Source organism: Copadichromis virginalis, linkage group LG17 (genome assembly GCF_057382275.1).
Source record: "Copadichromis virginalis isolate Kocher_CV1m ecotype Utaka linkage group LG17, C_Virginalis_male_GT1.1, whole genome shotgun sequence".
In the NCBI taxonomy this organism is placed as follows: domain Eukaryota; kingdom Metazoa; phylum Chordata; class Actinopteri; order Cichliformes; family Cichlidae; genus Copadichromis; species Copadichromis virginalis.
Window position 1 is genome coordinate 26,425,011 of NC_140634.1, and position 27,626 is coordinate 26,452,636.

The 27,626-nt window shown below is 42.9% G+C and overlaps 2 protein-coding genes across 10 annotated transcripts in view; one reads left to right on the forward strand and one right to left on the reverse strand.

Moving 5' to 3' along the window:
- ndufb2 (NADH:ubiquinone oxidoreductase subunit B2) overlaps nt 1-8,642 on the reverse strand; it is an 11,471-nt gene extending 2,829 nt beyond the window's left edge. The window contains exons 1-3 of one of the 3 annotated variants that reach the window (XM_085436596.1): nt 8,599-8,642; nt 2,938-3,082; nt 283-358 (exon numbers count right to left, since the gene is read on the reverse strand). In XM_085436596.1, the coding sequence (XP_085292722.1) occupies nt 284-358; nt 2,938-3,082; nt 8,599-8,627 (249 nt within the window). In that variant the 5' untranslated portion in view covers nt 8,628-8,642 and the 3' untranslated portion in view covers nt 283. Of the gene's footprint in view, nt 1-282; nt 359-2,937; nt 3,083-3,262; nt 3,475-6,032; nt 6,256-8,598 lie in introns of those variants that run through there. The other 2 variants (XM_085436595.1, XM_085436593.1) reach the window with 2 other exon arrangements.
- The window catches only part of kmt2e (lysine (K)-specific methyltransferase 2E), a 29,481-nt gene continuing 9,582 nt past the window's right edge, over nt 7,728-27,626 (forward strand). For 2 of the 7 annotated variants that reach the window (XM_085436573.1, XM_085436576.1), the window contains exons 1-13: nt 7,732-8,143; nt 16,985-17,169; nt 21,613-21,724; nt 22,591-22,820; nt 22,994-23,133; nt 23,642-23,823; nt 23,924-23,962; nt 24,060-24,260; nt 24,403-24,551; nt 24,746-24,863; nt 24,980-25,089; nt 25,201-25,453; nt 26,277-26,375. In XM_085436573.1, the coding sequence (XP_085292699.1) occupies nt 17,099-17,169; nt 21,613-21,724; nt 22,591-22,820; nt 22,994-23,133; nt 23,642-23,823; nt 23,924-23,962; nt 24,060-24,260; nt 24,403-24,551; nt 24,746-24,863; nt 24,980-25,089; nt 25,201-25,453; nt 26,277-26,375 (1,704 nt within the window). In that variant the 5' untranslated portion in view covers nt 7,732-8,143; nt 16,985-17,098. Of the gene's footprint in view, nt 8,144-16,984; nt 17,170-21,612; nt 21,725-22,590; nt 22,821-22,993; nt 23,134-23,641; nt 23,824-23,923; nt 23,963-24,059; nt 24,261-24,402; nt 24,552-24,745; nt 24,864-24,979; nt 25,090-25,200; nt 25,454-26,276; nt 26,376-27,626 lie in introns of all 7 variants that reach the window. The other 5 variants (XM_085436574.1, XM_085436575.1, XM_085436577.1 and 2 more) reach the window with 5 other exon arrangements.

Sequence of the window (27,626 nt, forward strand, 5' to 3'; positions counted from 1 at the left end):
GCCCGTGGATCAACTAAAACGTACTTTTTACTTCATAGATTTCAAATAAAGTAGAAGGACATTATATTTCAGAAAGGCTTGTTTAAAAACAAACAAACAAAAACACAACTTGCCAAAACCTCTACTTTTAGTTTAAAGGGCTGAAACTATTATAGCAGATTCCAGTCATCTGTTGTGACTTTTACACCGTGAGCTGGTCATCTACTTTACATTTGGACAGCATGTTGTGAAAGTTAACTCTGCTGTCCTGTTGGGCATTTGCCTGGAAACTGGATAAATCACCTCATTCCTCGTCATCTGGAGGGATACCAAGCTCCTCATCTGTCCATTCAGAAGCATCCGGCCAAGGGAAGTGACCCTGCAGAGGAGGGATGAATCTTAATCAATTAACTCAATCAATTTATATCAATAAAATCCTGTTCCTGGCAAGTCTGTGCACAGCAAACTCTTTATTAGGAATGCCATACTGACACAGCTGTGGTTCGACATAATTCTACCACATAACTACTGCAGATTATCAGCTGTACTTTCATGCTCCTGTACTACCTCATCCAAACTCTCCTCAACTGGATTCTCCTGGACTTTCACTGGTTAGAAGTGGGATGGAAAGAGTAACTGGAGTTAAAGTTTAGCGTGCCTCCTCCACACCATTACATCATCTCCCTACGGGGATGGACTACAAAGCGAGATTAATAGCTTAAAGAGCTACGTTGAGCTTAATGTCTGAGTTTTCGGTGTCATGAAGGTGCTTCTCCTTTTTTTTTTTTTTTTTTGTTTGGTGCCAATCTCCTGCCTTTCACACTACAAGTATTGCAATTAACAGAACACAGATTAGGAAACTGATCTGTAGGCTGTTTATCAAAGGAAATATTCAGTGTTCTTCAAATAATAAAACTTTGAGCATCTTAAAGTATCTATAAGGCTGACGCCTGCCATCCTAAAAGGACCAGTATACCCTCCTCATGGTTCACTTCAAACACCACCACTCCAACGTCACACATTCAGCGTTCTCTTGAATGATAGGTGTTGCCACTCAGACAATACTGCCACTAAAATATTGACAAAATGCCAGTTTTCTGCATAACTCCATCAAACTCTCTCTAAACCTTCATCTTGTGGCACGATGCTTGGGATTACTGTAATGACCCCAATATCACTGAAAAGCACAGAACCACTGCTTTCAGAAACCATAGCGCAAACCGTTCATAAATGTTGCAAAAACCTGTCTGCAGTGATGGGTTAGGGGTAAAAGGGTTCACTAGAATGGTTTTTATATTTAGTTTAGGTTTATTTAACTATAAAATCTTCCTGCGGTGAGCATAAAAACAGCCTATGGGGAAATTCATTTCAGCCGCTCATACTAGTGATTTTCTCATTACCCAGATCACATGACTTTACATGATAGTGAGCCCCTGATGAGAGTCAGCACCTCCGAGTGTGGCTATGGCTCTCTCCTGGGAAACTGAGGGTTGGGCTGCTCCCTCTCGGTTGAGGGAGGGAAGTTGCTCCAAGCTGTGAGGGATTCAAGTATCTTGGGATCTTACTCATAAGTGATGGGAGGGTGCAGCATCAGCAGTAATCTATGTGCTGCACCAGACCTTCACAGTGGAGTGAGCCGAGCATCAAAGCAAAGCTGTCGATGTACTGGTGCACCTACATTCGCACCCTCATGGTCAGGAGATCTGCGAGTACTACAAGGTTTAAACGGATCAAGTTTCATACCTTGAATATGCACAAATTTCTTCCTTGTGCTCAGAGAAAGAAAGCCTTCAGACACTCCTGATGCGCCTTGAGGCAGCTGCTGTTCAGAACTGTTGGTCTACATAGATAACTAGACTGAAATGAACTTTGAGCTCTAGCCGTGGGTTCTTAAGTCCATAAGATCTTCAAACGTTGGTGATGCCATTTTCCAGAATTAATTTGTCAGTAGGTGGTGTTTTCACTCCTGTTTATGTCTTCTCTCTAACGTAACCTACTCTGAAGCAGGTTATCATTAATGTGATAACAAAAACCTGTATCTGCATCACCTCTATGCACACTAGACTGTGGTGTCTAAGGAAACACTGTGGATGGGGCAGTTTGATTGAGGTGAAAAAAGTGACGTCAAACTAGGATGAATGAATTTTGAGTTTTGAATGTTTGAATGCTACTGTTGTAACTGTCTTAACTAAAATTCAACTTTGATTGCTTTTTATTGTTAGTGACTGATAAGAAGTTCAAGAACCAGTGGGCTAATTTAATTACTGCATGAATAGGTAGGCATACAGTGTTGTGAAAATGTATTTGCCCCCTTCCGATTTCTAATTTTTTGCATATTTGCCAAACTAAGATGTTTCCGTTTAAATAAAATTTTATTACACAAAAATAACCAGAGTACATACAAGTTGTAGTTTTAAAATTATTTCATTCCTTAAGCGAGAGAAAAACTTCATCCAGTAATGCCCATCTAAACCTAATGATTGCGGCACCCTTGAGCTTTTTAAATCACTGTGAAAGCCCTTCAGAGGTGGACCTGCAGGTGTGTCTTGGATAATTATCTTGCTGCATAACCCAAGTATTCTTGGGCTTCAGGGCATGAAATGATGACAGGGCATTCTCCTTCAGGATTTTCTGGTAGAGGTCAGTTTTATGCCACACGTAACAAGGCTCAAAATTTCTCAAACTTTAGCTTTTCGCGCTTCAGTTCAAATAATTTTTTTCCCCAAAAAAACCTTGGGGATGATCAAGATGCGTTTCTTTTCTATAAATGGCTTTATAACCCTTTCCATCAGTTTGTTTCTCAGCTGTTCTTGTGTTACTTTAAAGCTTTTTGCTAGGAGTAACAATTGCTTTTTAACAGTACTGTGATTCTGCCTGATTTGACCTGGTTTTGCAGTGTTATTCTGGACTACAGCCATCCTTCATTTTCACATTACTGTTTACACTGTATCTACTCACCAGAACCGCATCAGGGTCATGCCAGCAGTGCCAAAGGATCCAGAACCACATGACACCACTGATAAGCTCCGACTCAAACTTCTGCTTCTTCGTCAGCTGCGGGTATTGTCTGTACTGTGGCTCAATGTGCGGTCCGCCACTCGCCCTGACAAACAGATAGTGTTTAAAAAAAAAAAAAAAAAAGGCACACATTAACTCAAGTTAAATAATGCAGAAAGCAACCTAACTACTTTGCCGTGTTTCAGACTTCGCTTGTTTGAATATATCGACGTGCTAGCTACTAACCGCTGAAGCTAACAGAGTAGCTAGCGTGCTAAAGGCTTACTTTCTGCTTGTTATTCTCGCGGGTTCGCGTCGTAGCAGTCGCGCTCCGGTCCGAAGGACTCCCAATGCCCTCCCAAATGAAGACATGGCTGCTTTTGTCTCAAAAATCCAGCCTTTCTTAGACTCTGTAAAGATCTAGATTAGGTGCTACTCCGCTGGCTGAGAAGTCACCTTCTCCTCTTGTCAACAAGCAACCTCCAAACAACGCCAGGTCTGATTGGACAGAAAGTTAGGGGTGTTATATTTCAGAGCGCCCCCTTTTGTTGACAAGGCAAAATGAAATTTTACCCTGCTGGGCTGTGACATCCTCAGATTTTATTTGCGTTGTAGTAGTATGTAAAGCTTTACATTTTAATCTAATTACAATGTATTTTTTAGCGTTTGAATGACAGTGAAGAGGCACTAGACGTAGTGAAGGTGGACGAATTTAAATACCTGTGCACAAGAGAGGTGAAAAAGAGGGCACAGGCAGGGTGAAGAGAGTGCAGGCAAGTGTCAGTGGTGATTTGTGACAAAAGGATAGCAGCAACAGTATAAAGGGAACGTTTACAAGATAGTAGCCTGATATGGTGTATGGTTTGGGAACAGTGGTACTAACAAAAAGACAGGAGGTGGAGCTGGAGGTGGCAGAGCTGAAAACGTGAACATTTTGTTGGGAGGATTAGAAATGAGTACTTCAGAGGGAAGCTGAGGATCACAAGACTGAGATGGTTTGGACATGATTAATAATAAGAAAAACTGATATTGTATTTAGCCCAGTTTACTCTCTAGATTGTATTTGCCTAACAGCAGTGACACTAATTCCATTGTTAGCACCCAATTAGAAAATAATGCCTGGTACTGAATAAACCCCATTTAATTTAGGTCATGAGTACACTGGTCTATTAGGGCCATTTTAGATTTAATTTAATAGTTAAATAAATCAATGACCCATATAATTTATGAGGCTGAAATGATACATTTAGGAGAAAATCATAACACTAAAAAGTGCAAGAATTATTCTGAAATTTTCTCAGATTTATATCACAATAACACATAAGAAACATAAGTTTTTTTGTTTTGTTTATTGTCAGATAATGAGAAACAAAAAACAAAGAACTGGTCTCACTTTATATGGTTTGAGCCACCTCGGCACACTGCAGCTAACTCGAGTAAATGAGTAATGATACGATAATCACATACCAATCATTATCTTTCAGTTTGATATTCAATTACTTTTAGTTACTTTAGTACAAATTCACAACAACAGTCACCTCAAAATGCTTTATATTGTTGGGTAGAGACCCTACAATATTAAAAAAAGCCCCAGCAATCCAATGATGAATATGTGCAAGCACTTGGCGACAGTAGGAAAAAAAACCCTCCTTTTTACCAAGAAGAAAAACCTGTTAGAACCAGGCTCAGGGAAGGCCATCCATCTGCCATGCTTGTACACTGTTGTATAATCAGGGTTAAAGATTCACTCTCCACCTCCGTGAACTTCCATTTCAAGTTAATTAACCAAAAAAAAGATGCAATAAACACTCAACAAAGACTAATGTAATCATTGGCCTCACCACAACTCTTTTGTCAGTTTCTCTGAACATTGCAACAATAACGCTGTTGTTATTCTTTCTTTTCTTTTTTTGGTTAATCTGATATGGTCACAGGCTTACAGAAAATGCCTTTGAATAGATGAGGTTTCATCTTTTCGAAATCCAGATGCTTCTTATTATATTGTGGATCAGGGATTAAATTATAAGTACTTCCTTTTTTAAAATCCAACTTGTAGGGATAATATCCCACAGGCTCTGATGTGAAGTGAAGCAATGAGGGTTTTTTTCACAATATGATTTTGCAGTCTTAGACAATGGAATTTATTTATATTATTTACCTTTGTCTTTATGTAAATATATGACTTAGCTAAAAAAAAAATGTAACTAATACATGACAGTGATGCAAAAGGTAGGCTACTCATATTATCATTGTGTCAAACTACTGTTCTACATTAAAACTGAAATACATAAGACTATACCCAAAAACCCAATTTCCACTTTATAGAAAGCTAGATGAAGTCCCCTGGCTGTGCCACTAGATGGGGTCAAAAGCTAAACAGATGTAGTCCGGGTGGTGTCGCTGAATGTTTTTATGTTACAAATTAAACGTATCCACTTTTGTTAAAGTTGAAGTGTTTGTTGGCGTGCAAACAGAGGCAAATGAAGTGCTTGTGTAACTAAACATCACTAGCACTGACAATGATGGACTGACTTCAAACTGAGGTTCACACGTTATATTTCCGTGGCGAGAAAAAAAATCAACTTTTTGTCCATTAGTCACAAACAATGTATATGTGCACCCCTTGGTTTGCTGACCTGTAAATTAAACCATAACTTGAACTTTGCAGGATACGAAAACAGGAAATAATATCACACTGGCGAGAACGCGCACGGCGCCGCCGCCCAGAAGTGCTCGAACTGAGCCCAAACAGAAAAAAAAAAGTCATCGACGCCATCTTGTTCTCAAACGACAACGATAACAGACTTCATTTCAGGGAAGGAAGCTGCCGTTTATCGCTTGTTGTTGGTAGTCCTTTTCCACGCAATGTACACAGAAATGTCATCGCTTTTAAGTGTTAATTTGGGTGTTTCTTTACACCACACACACTTAAAACTTAATTTGACATTGTTACCTAATGGCGCCTGATAGTAGCTGCTCTCCGGTTGCGCCCCTCTCCCCTCGCAGCTCAGAGCCCGCCCACAAATACTAACTGCATGATGTCATCAGAAACCAACCATTTCTCAAAAATGACCATTTTCATCAGTTGCTTATGGACCACTGCTAATCCCCCACCAACTGTGCGCCACCGTCCTAACATAGGAGAGATTGGATCGTCTTCGGACCGACAACACGATGCTGGTGGGCACTACGGCATAAATGGCATCCGCTCCAAGAAAAAAATTAAAAAGAAAACAGACAGGGGCAGATTTATCGCTGTAACCTCCACTCTAGCCGTTTACGAACATTTCCGTTTGAAGCGGGTGACGATTGCTAGAAATTTCTGCCTCCGTCCTCCCCCCGAGTTTTTATCAAACGAACCCTGTCTGCCCGTGCACCAGCCGTTGCAGCGGTCCTGCGAGAGGGCGCATGCGCGAATGGATGCGGTTTTAGGGTGGGGGAGGGTGGATAAATGGAAACGATGAGAACATCCTCTGTGAACATATGATGTCAAAGGGATTTCTACAGACATGTTTCTGGACAGGGGGCCGTAACAGATTCACCACAATCATAATAAAATTTGTGGGGAAACTGCTAGAATCTCCAAGTGGACTGATGACTTTTACAGCTTACACCCAATAATAAACGGGCCGTTAACTGCAGAGTCTCCTTGATAATAATTACCGGCCATAAAACGGATATCCACTACTAAATACTAAATGAAAATGAAGAGCAACTCAGATTTTTGCAAGTCTGTAAATGGGACTGAAGTGAGTTGATGTGTCCTCCAAGCCGTTAAGTCTGTATTTACTTACTGATTTCTTCCAAGTTTATTTACTATAAGGCCCTCAAAGTGTTCTCCTGCTCGCCAGGTGTTAGTTATCCATGATTAAAATCTCAGTGCGCTATGTTTCACAGGGTATTTATTCCTAATATCAGTTTAATATAGAAAATGTCTTGTGTAAGGGGTTACATAACAGCTTAGTTGCCTCCTACTGAGTTGGGGTAGCGGATTTGGGTGCTTCTTTGCAGCCAGTGCCAGTGGGTAAAAGAAAGGATTTTGCAAATACAGGCTATTTATATGTATGTTGTTTTGCTCGTGATAATAAAAACGTGGATTGACCTACTCAGACGGGACTGCTCAGCTGTTGCTTTTTTATTTATAGTTTATAGTTTTTTGTAAATTAATAATAAAATTGTGGATTGATCTACTCAGACTGCTCAAGTGTTACTTTTCGTGTATTATAAACAAATATAAGAGCAAATAAAAAGCAAATTACTAGGTTACAGCTACTGTAGCATTTGCACTTGATGTAAACTTCCTATGTGGGGTCGTGTTGAGGTAAAATCCCCATTAAGAGACTGCAGGCTATCGCTTCTTCTTATCCTGAGAGGAAGAGGAGGAAACAGGAGGGGGAAAGAGCAATTAGTTTAAACAAAACCTCCAGATAACAGCATTCCCACAGCTGACTTCACTTTCAAAACATGATCTTGGAGATAGCACTGGCGTTATAAACAAGCTGTTTAAAAAAGAAAAGAAAAAAGGTTCACGCGCTATCTTTCAGAATCTGTACATTTAATTTACATTTTAAAATGATTCCAGACATACTGTCCGTTTTAATTTTACGGGCATCGTCTAAATCGCGCAAGATAAATTTACTCCGTAGCGTTACCGACACAAACGGCAGCCCTCTTGAGGAATTGTCGAGGTGGACGCGCGCCGAGCACGGTCACGGCGCCCCTGTGAAATGGGGACTGTAAGCCCCGCAGTGTGTGGAGGCGGAGCTCGGGTTTAGCGATGGAGAGGGAGTGAGGAACGGAGAAGAGGCGGAGTCAAGGCAGTCCTGGTAGGGCCGCCATTTTTGCAAAGGGAAAAGAGACTGGTTTTGAGGGGATCTAATTTCTAAAAGTCTCCGTTGACTAGGGTAGTTTTAGCAGTTTCGAATTGATTTTCTAGCTACATTTGGGGTCCCCGAGTTTAAACAAGAGGCAAGGGAACCCCCCTCTCAGAAGAGGAGTCTTTAGAGGACACGTTTAAATACAAACATTTTAAACCTTGGCCAGAGATCCGCAGTGTGTGTGTGTACAGAAGTATTGTTTTGGTTGTGGAAACTGTGTGGAAAGCGACGGGGGTCTTACCCAGGTCCCCTTATTCGCTACTCGGATCCACCAGAGTGGACATAAAACGGTGAGTAAACTGCATTAAGTATTAGTTAAATCCGACTTGGAAAGAGGGTATTGTTGGCTTTTAGTTAGCTGGCCAGGCACATCATGCTGATGCTGGCTAACCGTAAGCCAGTAACCAGCTGAGTTTAGCTTCCAAAGCGGACTGCTCGACACCATTAGGTCGTAAAGTGGCAAGTGGTTTTCGTTCATATTTACCATATTCATAATTTCTTTTCAAAAACCTGATAAGTAAATGACGCAAGTGGCTGTGTGAGTATCAAATTCGCAACCCAACAGTACTTGCTAGCTAGCGCATGCTACTAGCTCAAATTAGCCTGACATTGACTATTCGCTGATAGTGAGGCAATACACGAGACGTCATACAAAGTTATCAGGTAAATATTATTTACAAGTGATCACCTTGTTTTTAAAAAATAAAAATATGCCTTAACACCAGAAACATTGAGACAAGTGTACCTCACAGCCCTTCGTCCAGTCAACAACATTCAAGGCTGCCAACCGTGAGCTGCCTTTAAAATCTTTAAAAGCAACGGTTTTACAGCCGTTTTTTGCACGTTGACTCGGGATAATTGGAGCCAGATAGGGAGTCTCTTGTCTAGTTTGACACAGTGACACTGCAGGCCATATTGCGCACACTTTCGTGCCTTTTTGTGTGTGTAAATAATACTCTTCGAATACAACCGCTTTATTCATAATCAGCCAAACTACTGCACGTACTGTCTATCAGCAGATGCGATAGCTCACTGAAAACGATATTATTTCATGAGTGTTTTTTTTAAAAGCTTGAATCCGTCGCAGTAGCGTCATCTCTCATCTCTCTTTAGCCATAGAACGGAAACATTATTTCCGTTCATGCGTTGAAAAAAGCCCCGAAAGAAAATAAAGCATTTTACATGCAGCTACACCGATTTTTATGAAGTTGTTCTTACGCAGTAATCTCGCAGGCTTTATAAAGAAGTTGAGAGCACGTCCGGTGTCAAACGGAGAGAAACTGGCGACTCTTCTTTTGTTACACTCTGACTTAAAAGTGCATTTCGCGATGATCACTTAATTTAGATTCAGGGTGTATTGGGTTCAAATGCTGCAAAGCGTGGGGGAGGGGATGTTCCTTTTGGGCATCTCGCCCCATCTACTCCAGCTGTACTAGCGATTCAAGCTACGCAGAATTAAACAAATGAAGGAAATTTGTCGCTTTCCCCTCACCTGGTATAACCGTGTGAATGCGCAATCAGCTTTGGTGGTGGTGTTTTTGTGTCTTAACGCGGATGTTGTCGCTCTTTCCTGTCTGACAAGCAGCGTATTAATTCGTGTCGGCTAGTTCGCTGTGCTAACTATACGCTGTTTGTCGTCGTTACATTCCGAGGCTATTTTTGGCCTCTATTCACGGCACAGATTTGAAGAGATTCCCCATATTTTCTGCTAACATTCAAATTAAAAAAGGCCTTGTAGCCTTCTAACATTACACTTTTAGAGGCCAGTGCTAGCCGATTAGCTCGCTGGCCTCGCTTTCGACGAATTCACACAAACCCCTACTTGTAACAACACAAAAACTGTACCGACAGAGTGATACTCAAGGTAGAGTGTGTGAAAGGCGATTGAATGCATTCTTGGGGGGGTTTCTTCCCATGGCGAGGCTCCCTTGGCTACACGGTTGTCTCGCCGTCCAGAGAAAAAGCGCTATGAAAATGGCGACAGCGCCAGGGTGTTGTGGTAACATAATAGCAACGTTGTACCCTCCACACCCCTATCGACGGGGACTGACTGCAGCGCCGACGTACTCACTGAGGAGCAACTACACAACACATGCTGTTTATTTATTTTGTATTTAAGTTGGGCTTATAATAGCGTGAAAGAATCCGGATCATACATCGGCATCATTGCGCCTTTTGCCTTGCTGTGGTAATAATTGCTGGTGCTGTTTCCTGTTCCCAAAACGAATTACATAGCACCCCTGTAACGTGCGTCACTTCTTGGGCGATTTTCTTGAGTTTTAATGCTGGGGCACTATTGATGTTACCACAGAAAACCCGACACTTTTGTTTGACATAGAAGGAGCATGTTGGTGTACTTTTCAAGTTTCAAAACGGTGCAAAAACGCAACGACATCAAAGGACATTAGATAGAAGACTTGCTCTTTTTGCCGCATCTCACCTGAGAACCCTAAACAATATTATGCAGTTTCTCCATCACCATAGTGGGTTTCATTTCCTCTTCATTCGCTTTAGTGTAACAGAAGTGCACCCAGTGTTCTAAGGGTCTGAATATGTTAGCTGTGATGGATAGAATTGTAAATTTAAATACATATGCGTGAATTTTCCCAGCTCAAACTGTTTAGGGGAAATTGTTCTGCATGTAGTTAAGCCTCAGAGAATGTTGCTTTGTATTTTCCTGTCATTGAGCGTGAGTAAATTAAGCCCTACATGTTTTGTTTTTTTCTTCTTCTAATAGTCTTAGTGATTCTCCTCTGGTAAGTGCAAGATGAGAGTCACAAGAGATAGCTGTGCTTTTGCACTTTATGTTCAGATGAAATCAGTTTTATTAGATGCTGTAAAATGCTGGGTATGTCTCAGTGTGGGAGTGATATTTGTTTTCTCACATAATACAATACCATACAGTTGCACAACATTTAATGCCAAGTATTTGGTAGTAAGAAAAACATTGCCTGGATCGTGTCACATAGCAATCTTGCAGACTGCCTCAGTACTCTCCCGTGTTTTAATTTATGTTTTAAATTAACTGTAATACTAATATGTTTTGTGTATGCTTTGTTTTTTTTTCATGTCAGACAACATAATTTTGCGCATTAGTTTTCTGGCGATTTCAAAATTAAAATGTGGAGGGAAACGAGTCAAAGCCAGTTTCCGGGATACTTTTTTGAGCTCATGGCACAGCTGTCCTTTCCTCTACTTTACCCTGTGGGAAAAACTCTGGCACTTTGTTCAGCTCAAATGCCTCTTCGAGACTCTTGCCAAGAAGCTTTGTTTGTCTTTTACCCTGATCATTTTGTTACGATGTGTAAAGTAGAACATCTTCCATGTCAGAGAAAGCATCAGGTCTTTCTTAATAAACTATCAACCCACTTTAAACCAGGGCGACAGTGACTTAAATTGAACAAATAAAGGACCATTCATATACTAAAGTATGAATCAAAACATAGTTAAAGGTTATAGTGAAAGTATTTACATGACAACATAAAAAACCCACCTAACTCAGCCTTTAAATGAGCCTACGCCAATTTTCTGTTATACCCCACTGCATAGGTCAGTGATGAAATGAGTTCAGTAGCAGTACATACCCACAGTTGTCATTCCTCAGAATAACGTTGCCTCTTATTGGATTTTTCGGCTGTGCATTGTTTTCCTTTTAGGGTCTTGCGGGTTGGATCAAAACGGCCATGTTGTATTTTGCCTGTGTGTGCACTTTTTATTGTTTTAAACCTTAATACAGACTTAAGTGTAAGGCCAGGAGGAATAATGCATGACCCAACCCCTCCAAACCTCTGGGAGTACACTATCTGATGCTGTAATGAACCCAGTTTGTCTCAAAATAAGATTAAGTGTTAAAAGATCTTCTCTGTGGAGGTGTTTTTACTACTAGATGAATTAGAAGGCACTATCATGGCTAATTAGTCTTTGCTACTTAATACACAAAATCCCAAGCCGCCTTGCTCGTTCTTGTAAAGGAGCAGAGGCCTCTATTCAAACACTCATCCTCGTCTTTTTTTTTTTCTTTTTTTGTGGTGTTCCCCTCTGTCCACAGAATATCAGACCAGCCAGTGTTAAATTCCCGATTGGCTCTGTGTGTGCCTGGTGGCCTTGTGCAGGAAAGTGTGTGTTTGTTTACTGTGTTAACAGAGATGGTGAGGTGAGGTGCCACTCTCCCTCTGCCATAGGGACAGAGTGCTCTGGCCGGGCAGCTTGGAGACATGGCAGTCTCAGGTGACGCACCTTTCCTCTCACCCTGACCCCCCAAGGCAGACTTGTGCCATCAAAAAGCCACACACTAAGTGGAAACCAGTTTAATTTTTCTCAGCATACTATGCAATAGAGAGAGAGAGAGAGATGGAGACAATAAAGAAACCAGACAAGTGTGCAGGATGTCTGTTGGTATATTGATGTATTGACAAGCCAGAAAGAAGAGCCCCTGTTGTTTTTGTGCCCTTCTTTTATCTCCAGACATTAATTCTCTGAAACAGTAGCACCTCTGTGTAGTAACTGTCTGTTCGCCATGTGGAGCTAAGCTGTGTAGATGCTGCCTGGTCTCCAGAGATCTCACATGTGTAGTGCCCAAACACCAGAGACAAAGCTGCCTGGCTCAGGAGCCCAGCAGAGTCACATGGTATCCCAGCTGGGAGGAGAAGCCAGAGCTCAGGTGACCTGTTTTTGTGCCGCTAGCTCAGGCATAACAGATCCCTCTTTAAACTAGCAAGCTGCCTCCCTGACAGGTGGCTTTAGGGCTAGAGCTACTGAGGCCACAGCCCCACTACACCTCCCCAACCTTCTCCTGTTGCTATGCCTGGGTTACAATAGCATTCATGGGTTGTGGAATAAAGAGGGGCCGTGTCATCGACGTTGGTGATGTAACAACACTGCGGTCCAAGCGTGAAATTGATCATCAAACACTGTTATAATGGGTCCTGAGTGGCTCTTGCTGTTCTTTTGCCCTGTAGATGTTGAGTAGCCGCTCCCCATTTTCTCTGCACACACACACAGCTCACATTTTAGTTAGCTATGAAGTGCATTCTCCAAATGCTGTAATTAGGAAGCAGCTGCATATGTGCTTGCATTTCAGTCTCTAATCATGATAGCTCTCCCAAGTCCAAGGGACAAAATGAATCCTATTGGCCCTCGCACTGTTAAAGAAACCCGGTGTAAATTAATAGAAAATAATCATGAAAGCACAACTTATTTGTTTGTCTTCATGAACACAATTTTTTCTTTTTTTTTTTTTTCCTGTTGTCATTTAGCGTGACTTTCAAACTAATGTATTTTTACAGGAAGTATATTGAACTAGTGTATTTTTGCTCAGATGACTAATTTTTAGTGTTTAAATCTAGCAGAGGTTTTTGTAATGATGGTAATGTGTAACTTTGGTTTTCAATGTGAGCACTGAAAGTTTTAAACACCGTCACCACCAACCCTTCTGGCTTCCAAATGCTGACTTTTTTCACCCTTGAAAAGTAGAAAAATTATTTTCTACTTTATGAGCAGATATGAGAATGGTCGATTTCATAAACCTACTAGTACATCAGTTTTACTTTTCAGATGTTTAAAGAGACTTGTCATTGACCATACATAGCCATACATTACTCTGACTCTGGAAGCAGCAGTGAGAGGGAGATGGAGAGATTGTGCCCCCAGGGATCTCCTGTACAGGACATTACTCAGACTACAGGAGGGCTGTCCCAGCTTTGCTGCCATACGGGCTCAAGCTCGCTGTCTGAACTTACACGCCGCTTGCTGCTACACTGCTCTCCCCTTTTAGTCAGTTATTTACTAGTTCTCATTTAGGGTACCTGAAAACAGCTGCATAAATACCTTCTCCTCATTGCCTGACATTTAAACGGACTGTTCCTAACAGTCTAATGAGCCTTTGGTTTTCATGCGTACCAATACATTTCCTATTGTTGCAGCAAAAAGTGCTTGTGTGAACGCTCACATCCATATCCCCTGCTGTATTGATGTATGACTTCACCTTCAGCGCTCGAGTGCAAAGGGAGTGTTGCTGGCAGCCATGCGCACACTGATTTATGAAGAAAAAGGCAGATCTCGTGTGTCTCCCGGTGGGTACGGGGGGGAGAATCCATTTGGGTCATGCTTCCTGTTACATGAGTGTATTTGTAGGGAGTTTGTTTTATCCGTTTTCCGAGCTGAGTCATTGCAGCCAGCTATGAGGATGGTGTGAAGTCACATCTGCTTGGCAGAGAGGGCCCTGGGATTTAGTTGGAATCCCTCATTTTCCTCTTGCTCCTCCCACTTCAGGAAAAACATGATCTGCTGCGAAAATGAGAATAACGATGCTGTTGCACATAGAGCAGTGGTGATAAACTGAGGAGAGAGAAAAGCTGCTCCCTGTGGTAGTATCATTTGAATACGATGGTGATGGTATGGGTTTTCCCTTGCCGACTTCAGTGCAGCTCTGTCTTAAAAGGGTAGCAATCATTCCCCCCCCCCCCCACACACACACACACACACACACACACACACACACACACACACAATGACGTGACTGTGTCCCCTCGCTGAGGGAGGGAAGGAGGAGAAAGGAGAGACTGGGTTTACGCTCTGTGCTCCACTCCGCCACCCAGAGTCCACCCAGGTCGGGGCTGTGCAGCATCACTGTCAGACATACCCCAAGTACACCTCCCCCACCCCACGCCCTCTAAGCCTTTGGTAATTTTATTTTTCTTTTTTCGTTCGTTCGTTCGTTCTTTTTTTTTTTTTTTTTTTTTAAAGCTCTCAGCGGGATGAGCAAATCTATTCAGTGAGCACATTTGGAGAACTGAGACACCAAGAAAATGTAAACCACTTCCACGCTGCGGTTTCTTCTACTATTACCCACTTTTTGCCATATTTCTTTTTCACGTTTGTCTGCTCGCCCTCCCCTGTGCACGTTCCTCGCTTTTCCCTCCCCACTCTCCATGTGTTTCCATAACAGCAGAGGATTTAGCCAAAGGTGGCTTTAAATGGTCTCTCCTGGCACTCGTGTAATTGGGAGCTGTGTCTGCGACACTCTCCTTTCCCTCAGCTCTGCGTTACTGTCTCAGGTTTATTTAGGAAGTGCACAGAGGAGGGAGAGAAATCCGCTTGGGTGGGGTGACTGGGCTCAGGAAGGGGGGGGGGGTGTCTTTTCTCTCTCTTTGGCTGCATTTCTCCAGGGTGATGGACGGCCCTTCTAAAGGAAGTAGGAGGAGCAGGCAGAGGCAGTCACAGTGAAACGCCGATTTACTGAGGAATGTTGCTGTACTGCTGTACTGTACTTGTTTGTTTGTTTTTTTTGTCCCGCTGTTCTTTGTCAGTCTTTAGTGTGTCTGGCTGCAGCACAGTGCACACATGTGTGCATGCTACTCTTAAAGCCTCCTTGTAGAGGTATTTTTGAAAGGACAAAGTGAGAGATTATCTGTTTATATGAGTGGAAGGGGGCTAAATGTCTGCATTCCTTAGTAGTGACAGCAAGATTCATTGCACCAAGTGGAGGCAAACATGGTGGAAGAGAGAACAAATGACTTGCTTTAGAGGGAAGCTATTTTACCCATGCTAAAACATACTGGGCCTCTCTGATAATACGGGGAGGGGGGGGGGGGGATCTGTCATTTCTGTGTTTTTTGGCAAACTGCCCTATTCTTGTTGAAAGAAAGTGTTTTGGTTACGTCAGCGTCTATCATGAAATGCCCCTGCCTGTGATACAGTTGTCCTGTTTAACCCACAAAGAATCGGGAGAGGATTTAGAAGGTGATCCCAGACTTGGCCGACACGCACACTCACAGGGGTCGTCTTCCTTCTATTAATTAGGCCTGGAACTGACAGCTGTCATGTCTGTGAGGCTCTCACCAGTCCTCCTGGCTTAAACAGTGCCTTTGGGTGAATTGGTACCTGAAATTACTACCATCATCACGGCTGTGGAGTCTACTTTAAAAAGCTCCTGGTGTACATGTGCCTCAGTGTGAAAAATTTGAGGGTTTCCTTGATATATGCTGTGTTGTTTGAGGGGGGAGAGGGGCGGGGGCTTTTGGGAAATAAAAGCTTTCCTGGAAAGTCGTCCTGTATATGTGCAGACCTGCAGTGCTCCAGAAGGATTTAATGATCTTACCTCACAAACCCACACAGGCATGCAGAGACAGGTTTTCTTGAGAGAGTGTGTTTTTGCTTGCTAAATGTGTGAATACATGACATGTTCTGTAAACCTTCCCCCAAACGAAAACCTTAGCCATGATCCGAGCCTTTGTTTGGGCCCCAGAGTGCATAAGCAGGCTGAAGGTGTGACCTCCAGCCTATTTTGTCTCAGCATCTGTCCCTCCCACTAATCCCGCTTATCAACAGAGCTCTGTATCAGGGGCAGCCACACTGACACATATGCTCCCGTCTGGATTCAAGTTCCATACAAATGCATTTTAATATTCCCATGTATGCTATTTCCAGAAAAATTCTTAGTCCAGCCAGTCTCCTGCACTACATACACCTGCCTGACACCTAACAGTTAAATTATTGATTCTCAACTTGGGGAGCTTTTTCAATGTCCGTTAAAAGATTATAACCTAAACTTTTCTACTGTGTAGGTGTGTGGACATGCAAATACAGTACACTACAGTTTTTAGATTTATTTAAAACGGAGCACTTCTATTCAGTCAAAAGGGGGTGGGGGGAATGGCCTTTATGTTGCATTTTTCTCCCTCCTTTCATGGCGGTCGACTGCTATGTGTTCTCTTGCTCCCCTTTGTGGGAGCTTTCTTGCAGTGCAGCCCTTTCTTGCATGCATGGCGGAGAGTGTGCAGAGGTCGCTTTAGCGCAGTTCACTCAGCAGCAGCAGTTGGTGGCGGCTCAGGCTTCACCTTACAGAAACATTCCCCTCTTGCTTTTCATCAGCCACTAACCTGAGCTCGGTAACCCTGTCAGGGGGGAAATTCCTGGCAAACACTTCCCTGTGAAAAACGTTGCTCATCTGAAAGTGTGAATCATACATTTACATGTGTTGGAAATACCCCATTTTCACTATGAATTGTGATTTCAGGTTTGGTAGATCATGCAGTTTTCCTGTGTTTAAACTCACTTTCACTTTACTAATAAATTGTCTCTTTTTTTTTCTTTTTTTTTCCTTCTTTTTTTTGTCCCCCTTCTATATTCAGGCCTTGTGGATGCACTTAGATGTCTGCAATGAGTGCTGTGGCTGGCATGCCTCAGTGTTTTGGACTCCCTTTCTCTGGACTCAGTAGGACAAGAACTGATCAGCAGAGAACGTCATGAGCATAGTCATCCCAGTAGGGGTGGACACTGCAGACACCTCATACCTGGACATGGCTGCTGGCTCAGAGTGAGTAACAGCAGGCCTCTACTGTGCACATTTTTATGCCCCCTCACTTCCTCTTATTCACTGTTGTGTACCATCTTTCGTTGTGTTGTATCACCAAAATGTCATTCTCAGTTTTGCTCTCCTTTCTTTCAACTTACACCCCTCCTCTGTGTCGTATATAGTTTTATTTGAGCACGTCTGTCGCCTTCTCCTTTTCAGGGGCCCCAACATGCCCTCTGTAATAACTGAAGCTGCTGTTTTAAAAAAAAATTAAAAAATTAAAAAAAAAAATTCTTTTTTCCAGACAGATCTCTTCTCGTATATTTACAAAGCTACTGTTAATGGGACAGGAATTTGCAGGAAGCAGGGCCCCTCTAGTGTGCGCTCTAATGGACTGTTCAGTGTTGTCATTGATTCCTGTAGATGTTCACATTGTTGAGCAGTTAACTACATCTACCATGTGAATCTGCACTGTATGTGTGCAGTCTGTTTATAAAGCTGACTGTGTGAAGTATACAGAGGCACCACGTATGATTTTTTATTTTTTTTTTCCCTCCTTTTCCCTGATCCTTGTCTAATGCTGTAAGCTTGACGTTTGCACATGTGTGCACTGCATTCAGTCAGTGAAGCAGAAATGGTGCATGGAGCCATGGCAACAAGCTTCCTATCGCCCCTCCTCTCGGTTTCCTTATAGTCTTGTCAAGGACACTGCCGCGGCGTTTTGTGGTCAAATAAATGAAGCAAGAGGTTTGCGTACGACTAAAGAATAACACACGTCATCTGCTTATGCAGGGGATCCTGTCTCTTTAAAAACAAGGGAGAGCCCTCCCCTCCCTGCTGCTACCACTGTCGCCTTCATCAGAGCTGTTACCCAGACAGCATGTGTTGCCATGGTTTTTACCCCTCACTCCCCTCCCTTCCTCTTTCCTCTCTGCACTGCGCAGGGCCTGTTGCCATGGACACTGCCCTGAGTGACAGGTGGTCCTTGCATAGATATGGTGTCTCTCCCCCAACACCAGCCAGCTACCCCCCACCCCCTGAGTGCTGCTGTCACCGGGGCTACGAGTAAGCCCCTCGCCTTCACTCTCTCCCTTGTTCTTTGTCCGTCAGTGCTCTGTGTCCAACTGCCTGCTGCAGATTTATTCAAAGGCTGATAACAAGCTTGAAAGGGGCTTCCACCTGCTGCTGTGCAGGTCCTGTCTGGACCAGAGGCACAGCATAGTTGGGCTCACACTGCTCTGTAGAGATGTCAGGAACATGTTTGACATAAAAGATGGATGCAGGCACTGTGCTGTTTCTGAAACCTCGAGCTGAGTATTTTTGCCAGACGTGATGAGAGGGGTGGCTCCAACTACGAAACCACACTCTTATTGGCCTAATGACTTGTGACCGACAGTTAATTAGCCAAAAAGTGTCGTCTGGATAATCATCCTTTCCTATTCACTTCAGTATGACCTGAAACTTGCAACTGAGCCCATAAACTGGTTAGGAAAGTGTTTACTGAGGGCACAGAGTGCTTACTGCAACTAGAAGTCTTTATGCACCCACAGGAATCGCCCCCTAATGGCTATTAAAGAATTTAAACCCTTTTGATTTATTTTAACCTACCTCAGGTCATAATTTATATTAAATCAAGTGAGCAGTAGCATTATTTTTGCCAAGGATTCTTAAATCTTTACCGCACAAATTCCTAAATTTAATCTGTGAGATAATTGGTGTAACCAAAATCAGAATTGCTCTAAATCATGCCTTGAAATGACCACCCAAATAAGTGCCCAGATGCGTTTCAAGATGGCTGCCAAGCGGCAAGACTTCTGGAAGGACTACGTTCCTTATTTTATATTCAGCCTCTGCTACTCGCCCGAGAAACGGCGTCACGTCTTTTCCACGTCCTCCCTCAAATCTGCAGCAGTGTCACCAGCTGTTGGCCAATGCAGTGTGTGCATGCATTTGTGTGTGTGTGTCCACGCTGACACACACAGAGCCCAGCGCACGCATACACGCTGCTGACAGAATACGTAGTGTTGCCATGGTAGCAAGCAGGAGCTCTTTAGGAGTGAAGGCGTTGCCGGTGGCGTTTCGGGGGCTGCTCTCTTTCCTCTCCCTGCTGTTGCGCTCTCTCATGTTCACTCTGCTTGTCCACTCTGCCTCTTTACAGTCTCGCACCAGATGTTCATCTTCTAAATGATATTGTCTCTCCATGCTTTTATTTATTTTACACTTGTGGCGTTCTTTTAGGCAAAACTAGAAAATTGCTAACTGCCACCTTTAAGTTAAACTTTGTTACAAAAATTCTCTCCTCATTCCACCCTCTTTCATCTGTTCTTGTGCGCAGGCAGGCAGTCACGGATTATTGGACTGTATATCTGCAGTCCTCCCACTACATATATGCACACAGTGCCTGTAATTCAGCGGCGTCAAACTTGTTTTTGTTTGCAGGCTACATAAAAGCTTATTGGTTTTTTTGTTTTTTTTTTAAAAAGCTTTTCGTTTCTTTTAGTTTACAGAATTAGATTCATATATCTAATAACTTATCCAGTTAAACACCTGAATGGAAAAATCTGAGGTGACTTAAGATAAATGGCAAATCAGTTACAGAGAAGAACGTATAATGGAAAATTGAAAAACCAGGTACTTTTCTGGTACTCAATTGAACACACTTTTTCTGTTACCTTATCTATTACCGGTCTCTCTTCAACCTGTACGACATGGGGATGGTTTTGGTCAGGAAGAAGGTTTTCAAACCCTCTGTCCTGGATGAAATTAACAGTTCTAATTTTCATGGCATAACCCATTTTTAAGAAATAAAAACTGAAAAGTCCAAAAGGTATTCCCTACTTACTTTCAGTTTTGTTCAAGAGTAAATGTATGAATAATACAAACCCACCAATTATGCGCATACAGAAACAAACACACACACAAACATGCTTCCTTCCTTCCCACAGAACAGGCTCGCTCACTTGTTTGCCTCGTTTGTCATTATCTTGATATTTTTTTTCCCCTCCCAGACTAATTTGTAACACCTGTGTCTCTCTTCAACCTGTTGAAGAAAAAAAAAAAAAAAATCCTTCTTTCCTCCTCTGAGTGATACACACCCACATCTCTTTATTATAAAGTGTAGACTTTGATCTGGTTAATCATTGATGGAAGAAAGTTTGTGAACCAACTGCACCCAGGTATATATGTTCTGTCTTTCTGCAAACCTAATCTGTGGCAGTTAATCTGTTGTGTACGCATACACACCCCTCTTACACTGGGCCCGCCTCTGTACTTGAAGCATGCACTTTACGTTTTCACTTTGACAGTGAATAGTTGAGTGGCAGTACACACAGGAAGTGCTGCACAGTGCTCTTTCGGCATGCAAAAGGAGCAATAGGGCTGAGAAGGGCTCCCACAGGTACCGTATCACCAGCTTGCCTTGGGGACTCGCTGTTTAAAGGGAACTTTAAGGGGTGTTTTTAAGTACTTGTTCAAGCTATATAATTATTCACTGTATCTCCTAATTGCCTTGGCTCTTTCTAGTGTGCTTTTTAACCTGAGTGCGAGCTTCAAAATAACGTGGTTATAGAGTCAGAGTCTCACATGGCCTGGTCAGGGTGCTCATTGTCTTTGCTGCTAAAATAGCTCCATATGAGGCAGTTCTTTATGCTTATTGAGCATCTTTATTGTATTTTGCCTAGATATTTTTGTAGCTTGGAGAGAGCAGAGTAAAAAACTTTGTCTTTATGACCTTTGAGCAGTTTTCTACACCTTGCTCTGGGAAGAGTTGAATCAAATGTGTTTTCACATGACTGAGCCATTCACTCATGTGGATATCGAGCTGAAACAAATAGCTGCGGCACCATAGCTTAAACAGTCCGTATCTCAAATGCATCTTGTTTATCCAGTATGTTGCACTGGTATTTCTCTCTTCCTCTTCTTCTTCCCTCTCTTTTTTTTCTTTTCTTTTCCCCTCTTTCATACTGGACCGTCTTGTCTCATGTCATCCGTTTTGCCAGTTCCACTTCCCTCTTCCACAGAGCAACTGAAGAACAGATTAATCATGTCATAATAAGGGTGGGTTGGTCCTAAACGGTCAAACAGGCTCTCTCTTCACCACTGAACGTGTTAGAAAAGTGGATCGACTGGTTTGGTAGGAACGAACTTGTGCAAGTGTGTGTTTTGTGTGAGTGACGGATAGCATGTGTTTTCTGATGATTGTCTGACTTACAGATGTGGGTTCAGGGATTAAAACGTCAGTTATGTGGGGCTCTCAGGCCTGACGAGCCCGGATAAGGTGACATTATAGCACACACTGTGGTGGTACAGTTTAGTGGCCTTCCTCTGGCAGCTGTAACCTCTGTGTCACCACCAGTAGCTACCCAGATGCAGACACATCCTTAAGACTGTTGTAAGGAAACTGTCCTTGAATTACTTTGCTTTTCAGCTCTTAACCAAATTTTTGTTTGTGTTTCTGTCTTAAAGACCAGAGTCGGTGGAGGCCAGCCCTGTGGTGGTGGAAAAGTCGAGCTACCCACACCAGATTTACAGTAGCAGTTCGCACCATTCCCACAGTTACATAGGCCTGCCTTATGCTGTAAGCGCACACACACACACACACACACACACACACACACACACACACCTCTCTTTCCTCACCTTCCTCAAACTTATACAGATAACCTGCAAACCTTGAGCAGGAGAATTACAGTGAACAAGGAAAATATTGCTTTCAGTACATGCTTTCATGCTGTTTCTTATACAACACAAGCATTAATGAGTGTAAACGCTTCTTTAAAAAAAAAAAAAAAAAAAAATCATTGTCAGTCAAACGAACACAAATAATGGCAGCAGCTGCCAAGATAAAAACAGACTAAAGAAAGGTGGTCATGTTAGATCACTGATGCAGCAGTGTTTGGGTTTAAAGGCAGCACAACATGCTTGTCCCGAGGATTTAAGAAACCCAGAAAACAGACCAATATTGACTGCTTCCTTGTCATAAGGCATCAGAGGAAGGAGGACATGGCAGGCTGTTTGGATATTAGGGGGAAAATGCAATTATAACACATAAACCTCTGTCTTTTTCAGTCATTGAGTGAAACTGATTTGCTGTTGGTTAATTGACATTCTTAATCTTTTTAGGATATTTAAAATAGTACATAGAACTTTGTTCATTGTTTGGTCATTAAATGATCTATAGATGCTATAAAATGGAAACTGAAACAACTAAGTCAGGGCTGTAAAACCTTTGCTTTGGACCTTACTAAAGGTTGCTAACACATCTTGGCCTAAAAAAGACTAAACATTTAATTTGCTAAGTAGTGTGTTGGTTGTAGAGGTAATTTTCTGTTGCCAGTGATAGTGCATGCCCATTGTGGCAACGTTGTTTTGTAAACTAAACTATTTTGATAAGCAACGTTTACCTATATCACATGAAAGGTACATTTTCAATTGTTCTCTCAGGACCACAACTATGGGGCGCGGCCCCCACCTACACCGCCAGCCTCCCCACCCCCCTCCATGTTGATCCGACAAGGAGAGGGGGGGCTGTTTGTTCCAGGGGGCCAGGACGAAGCGTCCAGGGGCACCACACTCAGCACCTCAGAGGATGGCAGCTACGGGGCTGACATCACCCGTTGCATCTGTGGCTTCACCCATGACGATGGCTACATGATCTGTTGTGACAAGTGCAGGTGAGACACAAGTAGTCACAAGCTTTGACTAGTATTGACTCAGGCCTCTTTCATCTAGCTGCCTGTTTTTGTTCCTTGTGTTCACTAGATCAGTTTTCTGTAACTTCATGTGGTTAATGGGAACGAAAATGTGACTTGAAGGTTTATTAAAACTCCTTAACGTTTCCCTTTAGTGCCTGGCAGCACATAGACTGCATGGGCATTGACAGACAGAACATTCCTGAGACCTACCTGTGTGAACGCTGCCAACCTCGACACCTCGATAGAGAGAGGGCCGTCCTGCTGCAGACCCGTAAAAGAGAGTCTTTATCTGGTAAGGGAACACATTTATAAAGCTCCCAACATTTCCCATTACCCTTGTACTTTTTTTTAAAAATTTCTGTTGACAAAAATCTCAATGCAGTTGCAGTAATTCACAAAAAGAAAACCTAGAGAAACTAGATTATTTTGAGAGCTGAACTATGAGGCGTTAGAAGCAAGAACCCACAGATAGATGTTTCAGTTCTGCTTTTACTGGCTTCCTTGCTGCAGTAAATGGCCAGCTCATTACAGAGTAAAGCAGGTTGTAAGCTGTGTCAGGGTGCAGCCTCCTCCCCCTGCAGGACAGCCAGATATAATTCTGCCTGAGAGCAGGATGTACTGACACCTGCAGGTCAAGCAGAAAACTGCAATTTAGTTTGTGATGTAGCAAGCCTTGTCTTCCATTAGTATGACACGATTAGCTTTTGTTTTGCCCGAAGCAGGTGTAGCTTTTTATATCTTTGTGTGTGTCACTTTCTTTGTTCCCTGCCTGACTCCTAATAACTCGCTTGCTCATTCAGACGGGGACACCAGTGCTACAGAGAGTGGAGATGAGGTTCCGCTAGAGCTCTACTCCACCTTCCAGCACACGCCTACCACCATCACCCTCACCACTGGACGCCTTGGCAATAAGCAATCTGATAAAAAGCGCAAAAAGAGTGGTGAAAAAGAGCCTCCAGCGTCCTCTGCTCGAGCTAAAAAGGTCAACGTTTACTCATTCACTTACAAAATTAATATTTTACAAACACCCGTTTGGAATGCCGATTAACCTCACACTTTTAATTTATTTAATTACCTTAAAGGCCTTTCGAGAGGGGTCCAGAAAATCCTCTAGAGTAAAGGTAAACTTACAGAACACTCTCACGTCCACCATTTCCAGAATCCAGAATGCTCCTGTTAAATCTGAGCTGTGAGTCACATTTGTACTGTTTTTCTCAGGGTGCAGCTCCCGAACAGGAGCCAACAGAGCACCCGTCTCTGTGGGAGAACAAGATCAAAACGTGGATGGAGCGTTACGAGGAGGCCAGCAGTAATCAGTACACTGAGGATGTTCAGGTCCTGTTGCGTGTTAAAGAACAAGGCGACGGCAAGAGTCTGGCATACAACACGCACCCAGCCTCTTTCAAACCCCCTGTAGAGGTACAAATATACACACTGAGTGAATCTCCACTGGTAACACAAATATGATAACACCCAAACACATTGTTTGTCTCTAGCAGTCTGCAGCACTAGCTTTCCCTCTTGGGGTTCACATGTAATTCAAGATGTTTGTTTATGTCAGGCGGTTTGTGTCTCCCAGAGTCAAGTTCAGAAGAACAAGAAGATCCTCAAGGCGGTGCGAGACTTGGCCCCAGACTCCCTCATCATTGAGTACAGGGGCAAGTTCATGCTTCGACAGCAGTTTGAGGCCAACGGATACTTCTTCAAGAGGTTAGGAAGCTTGTCACGAGTCAAAAGGGTTTTCCCTCTTGGATTTGTCTCAATCTAAATTGAGTGCAACTTCGTTTTTAGTGCAGGTCAAATAAATTAACTCTTAATGTAATGGCAGATGATTTAAGATGTTAAATTGAGGTGTTTTGTGTGCATTGATCCCACTCATCCTTTGACCTTGCTTTTCTCCTCAGGCCATACCCTTTTGTGTTATTTTATTCAAAATTTGATGGACTGGAGATGTGTGTAGACGCTCGCAGCTTTGGAAACGAAGCACGTTTCATTCGCCGCTCTTGTACTCCCAATGCTGAAGTATGTAACATTCAAAAGTGCTTAATAATTTGCTTCTTTTCACTTAATTAACCAAAACTCTTATCCATAGTTGCAAGCGCTATTTTTTTACCAATACTCTTCTGAACGTCCCTCAGGTGCGTCATGTCATTGAGGACGGCATGTTACATTTATACATCTACTCATTGCGGCCGATATCCAAGGGCACAGAGATCACAATCGGTTTTGATTTTGACTATGGCAGCTGGTAAGTGTTAAGGAGTAAAACTGGCAATTGCTTGCTAGCAAGACAAGATCGTTTCACTAAATTTCTCCTGTTTTTGTTTGTTTGCTTTGGGTTATTTGTTTGTTTTTGTAGTAAATACAAGGTGGACTGTGCCTGTGTGAAGGGGAACCAGGAGTGCCCGGTGCTCAAGCACAACCTAGAGCCCACAGAGAACCTGGGTTCTGGAGGCAGACGCAGAGGGAATCGGAAGGACAAGGAGTTGGCACGGGACGACCAGGCCCAGAACCAGAACGTGGGTTTGGACGGCGAGGGGAAGGGCAAGAACATAGGCGACAGCAAGCAGAGAAAACTCTCTCCTCTCCGCCTCTCCATCTCAAACAACCAGGCAAGATTACTTTTTAATGTACGGTGCGCAAAACATGCCTGGTGTCAGTCACCCTTTTTAACACTTCTTAATTTAGATTTATTCTGTTAAAATGCACTCACCCTTATAGTCCATGCATGTGGTTTATTTTGGTCTGTGCATGTGTTTTCCATTGTTAGTCACTCTTTGTTATTGTACATCCTGTTTAGTTCCCTCCCTTTTTTAGTTTTTTTTCCTCTCCCATCATCCCTGTTATGCATCCACTTTTGTCCCCTCCCAGCTAATTTTTTTTCCTTATACAGACCATATCTTACTGCACTTTTGTTCCACTGGTCTGGCAGAGATGTGCAGTAGTAACACAAGCAGAGGCGCCGACGGTAACAAAAGTCTCATTTGTTATCGGTTGTGGAAATTATTTTAGAGTTCATGATTCAGGGAAATCTTATTTGTGACTTGAATATTTGGTTTAGAAACCAGTTCCATTTGAATTAGAAAGGACTGCCTCAGGCTTTCAGAAATGCAGAAACATGAGTAGACCTGTCCCAGTAAGACATAGGTTTTAATATCATGATGATACCCAATGGACATGACAATATTCAAGCTGCTACACCAATAATTTAATAAGGGGGTGCTAATAAAGTCATAACTTTCAAGAAGGCCACTTAGCAGTTGTGTAATGTGCACAGACCAACCACCTATCTAAGCGTATCTTTAAAAAGTTCTTCCTCAGCCTCTCCCTCACCTCACCTCTCCTCCACTCTTACCTGTCTCCTTCTAGTCTGTAGCCAGACTGAATGATCAGCCATGATAAAGCGCCATACCCCGCTCTCCCCTCCTCTTACAGGATCCTGAGTTATTTGAGGATCTAGAAGACAAAACCTCCGTTAGCAATGAAGTAGAGATGGAGTCAGAGGAGCAGATTGCAGAGAGGAGGAGGAAGATGGTAAGTGTGCCAAGCTAGGGGCTACAGCTTACCCCCCTCCCCCGCTGCCGTGCTACCACCCAGCAGAAAGAGCAAAAATAAAAACTGTCCCCTGTTGCTCTGGGTGTGGACTTAACTATTTGTCTGCTAAGGGCTTGGATAGGAGCAGCTGTCTTCTACCTCTCCTCCATAAAACCAGCCTCCTCCTTCACCATTCATCTACTGCTAGTGCTCCCACTATTATCGGTGCCTCTGTTGCTGTTTTGTTCAAACCCACTGTGCTTTCCCTCCTTCAGCTTTGACTTTTCCCCTTTTCTCACAGCGCTGAGGCTTTGTGCTTGTCTGTCATTACGCTTATTTTCTCATTTGTTGCCTGTTTTTTCTTTTTTGCCCCTTCACCATGTGAGAACATGAACAGGCCTGCAGTGCCGCATGCCTGTTGACAACCTTGCCAGTGTATTGTGTCTTTATGCACACTGAAACTATCCCCCAGTGTGTATTACAGTTTGAGTAGAGCTCTCTTCTCACCTTCATTGTAGCCATGAGATTGAAATGGCCTGTTACGGGTTCAACCACTCTCTCTGCCAAATGGATGTATGTCCCCGAGAGATGGGATCAAACACACACACACACACACACACACACACACACACACACACACACACAGAGGAAATTACCCTGCAGTCAGCTCCGTTTCACATGGTAGACCCAAGGTGTAAATCGCTGACTCATCTTTGGCTAAGGTACAGTTCTTATAATTGGCCAGAGAGATGGATGGATGGATGGATAGATGGAGGGAGTGACTGCAGAGGGTAGAGCCCTGTTGCCGGGGCCTTATTGACTACGGGAGATCCAATAAGCTGCCTTCTATGCAACATGGCAGAAGAGGGCACCCTGCTCGAGCAAAGAAGCATACATTTGCACACTGACGGTCACAAGCGTAGTAGGTGTGCGTGGTCATTTTTAAATCTGTGTGGTGGAGATGCTGCATGGGAGAGAAATATCTTGCCTGCTTAAGCTCTTACTGAAAGTTCTATTGGTGGAAAGGGCATCCTGGGTTTATGTTGTCTTCCTACTACCCCAGCTCTTTAGATATTTTATGTATACTAACACTTCACCCTTGGTGTTCTGTTGCCTGTGGGAAGAGTCAAAATGTCAAATCATTGCTAACATGGGCTCCCCCTTTCTTTATATTTTTGTTAGGGCTCCTTTAGCTTAGCCTCTGTGATAGAAGTCGGAATATACAAAGAAACTGGACATTTAAAAATAACC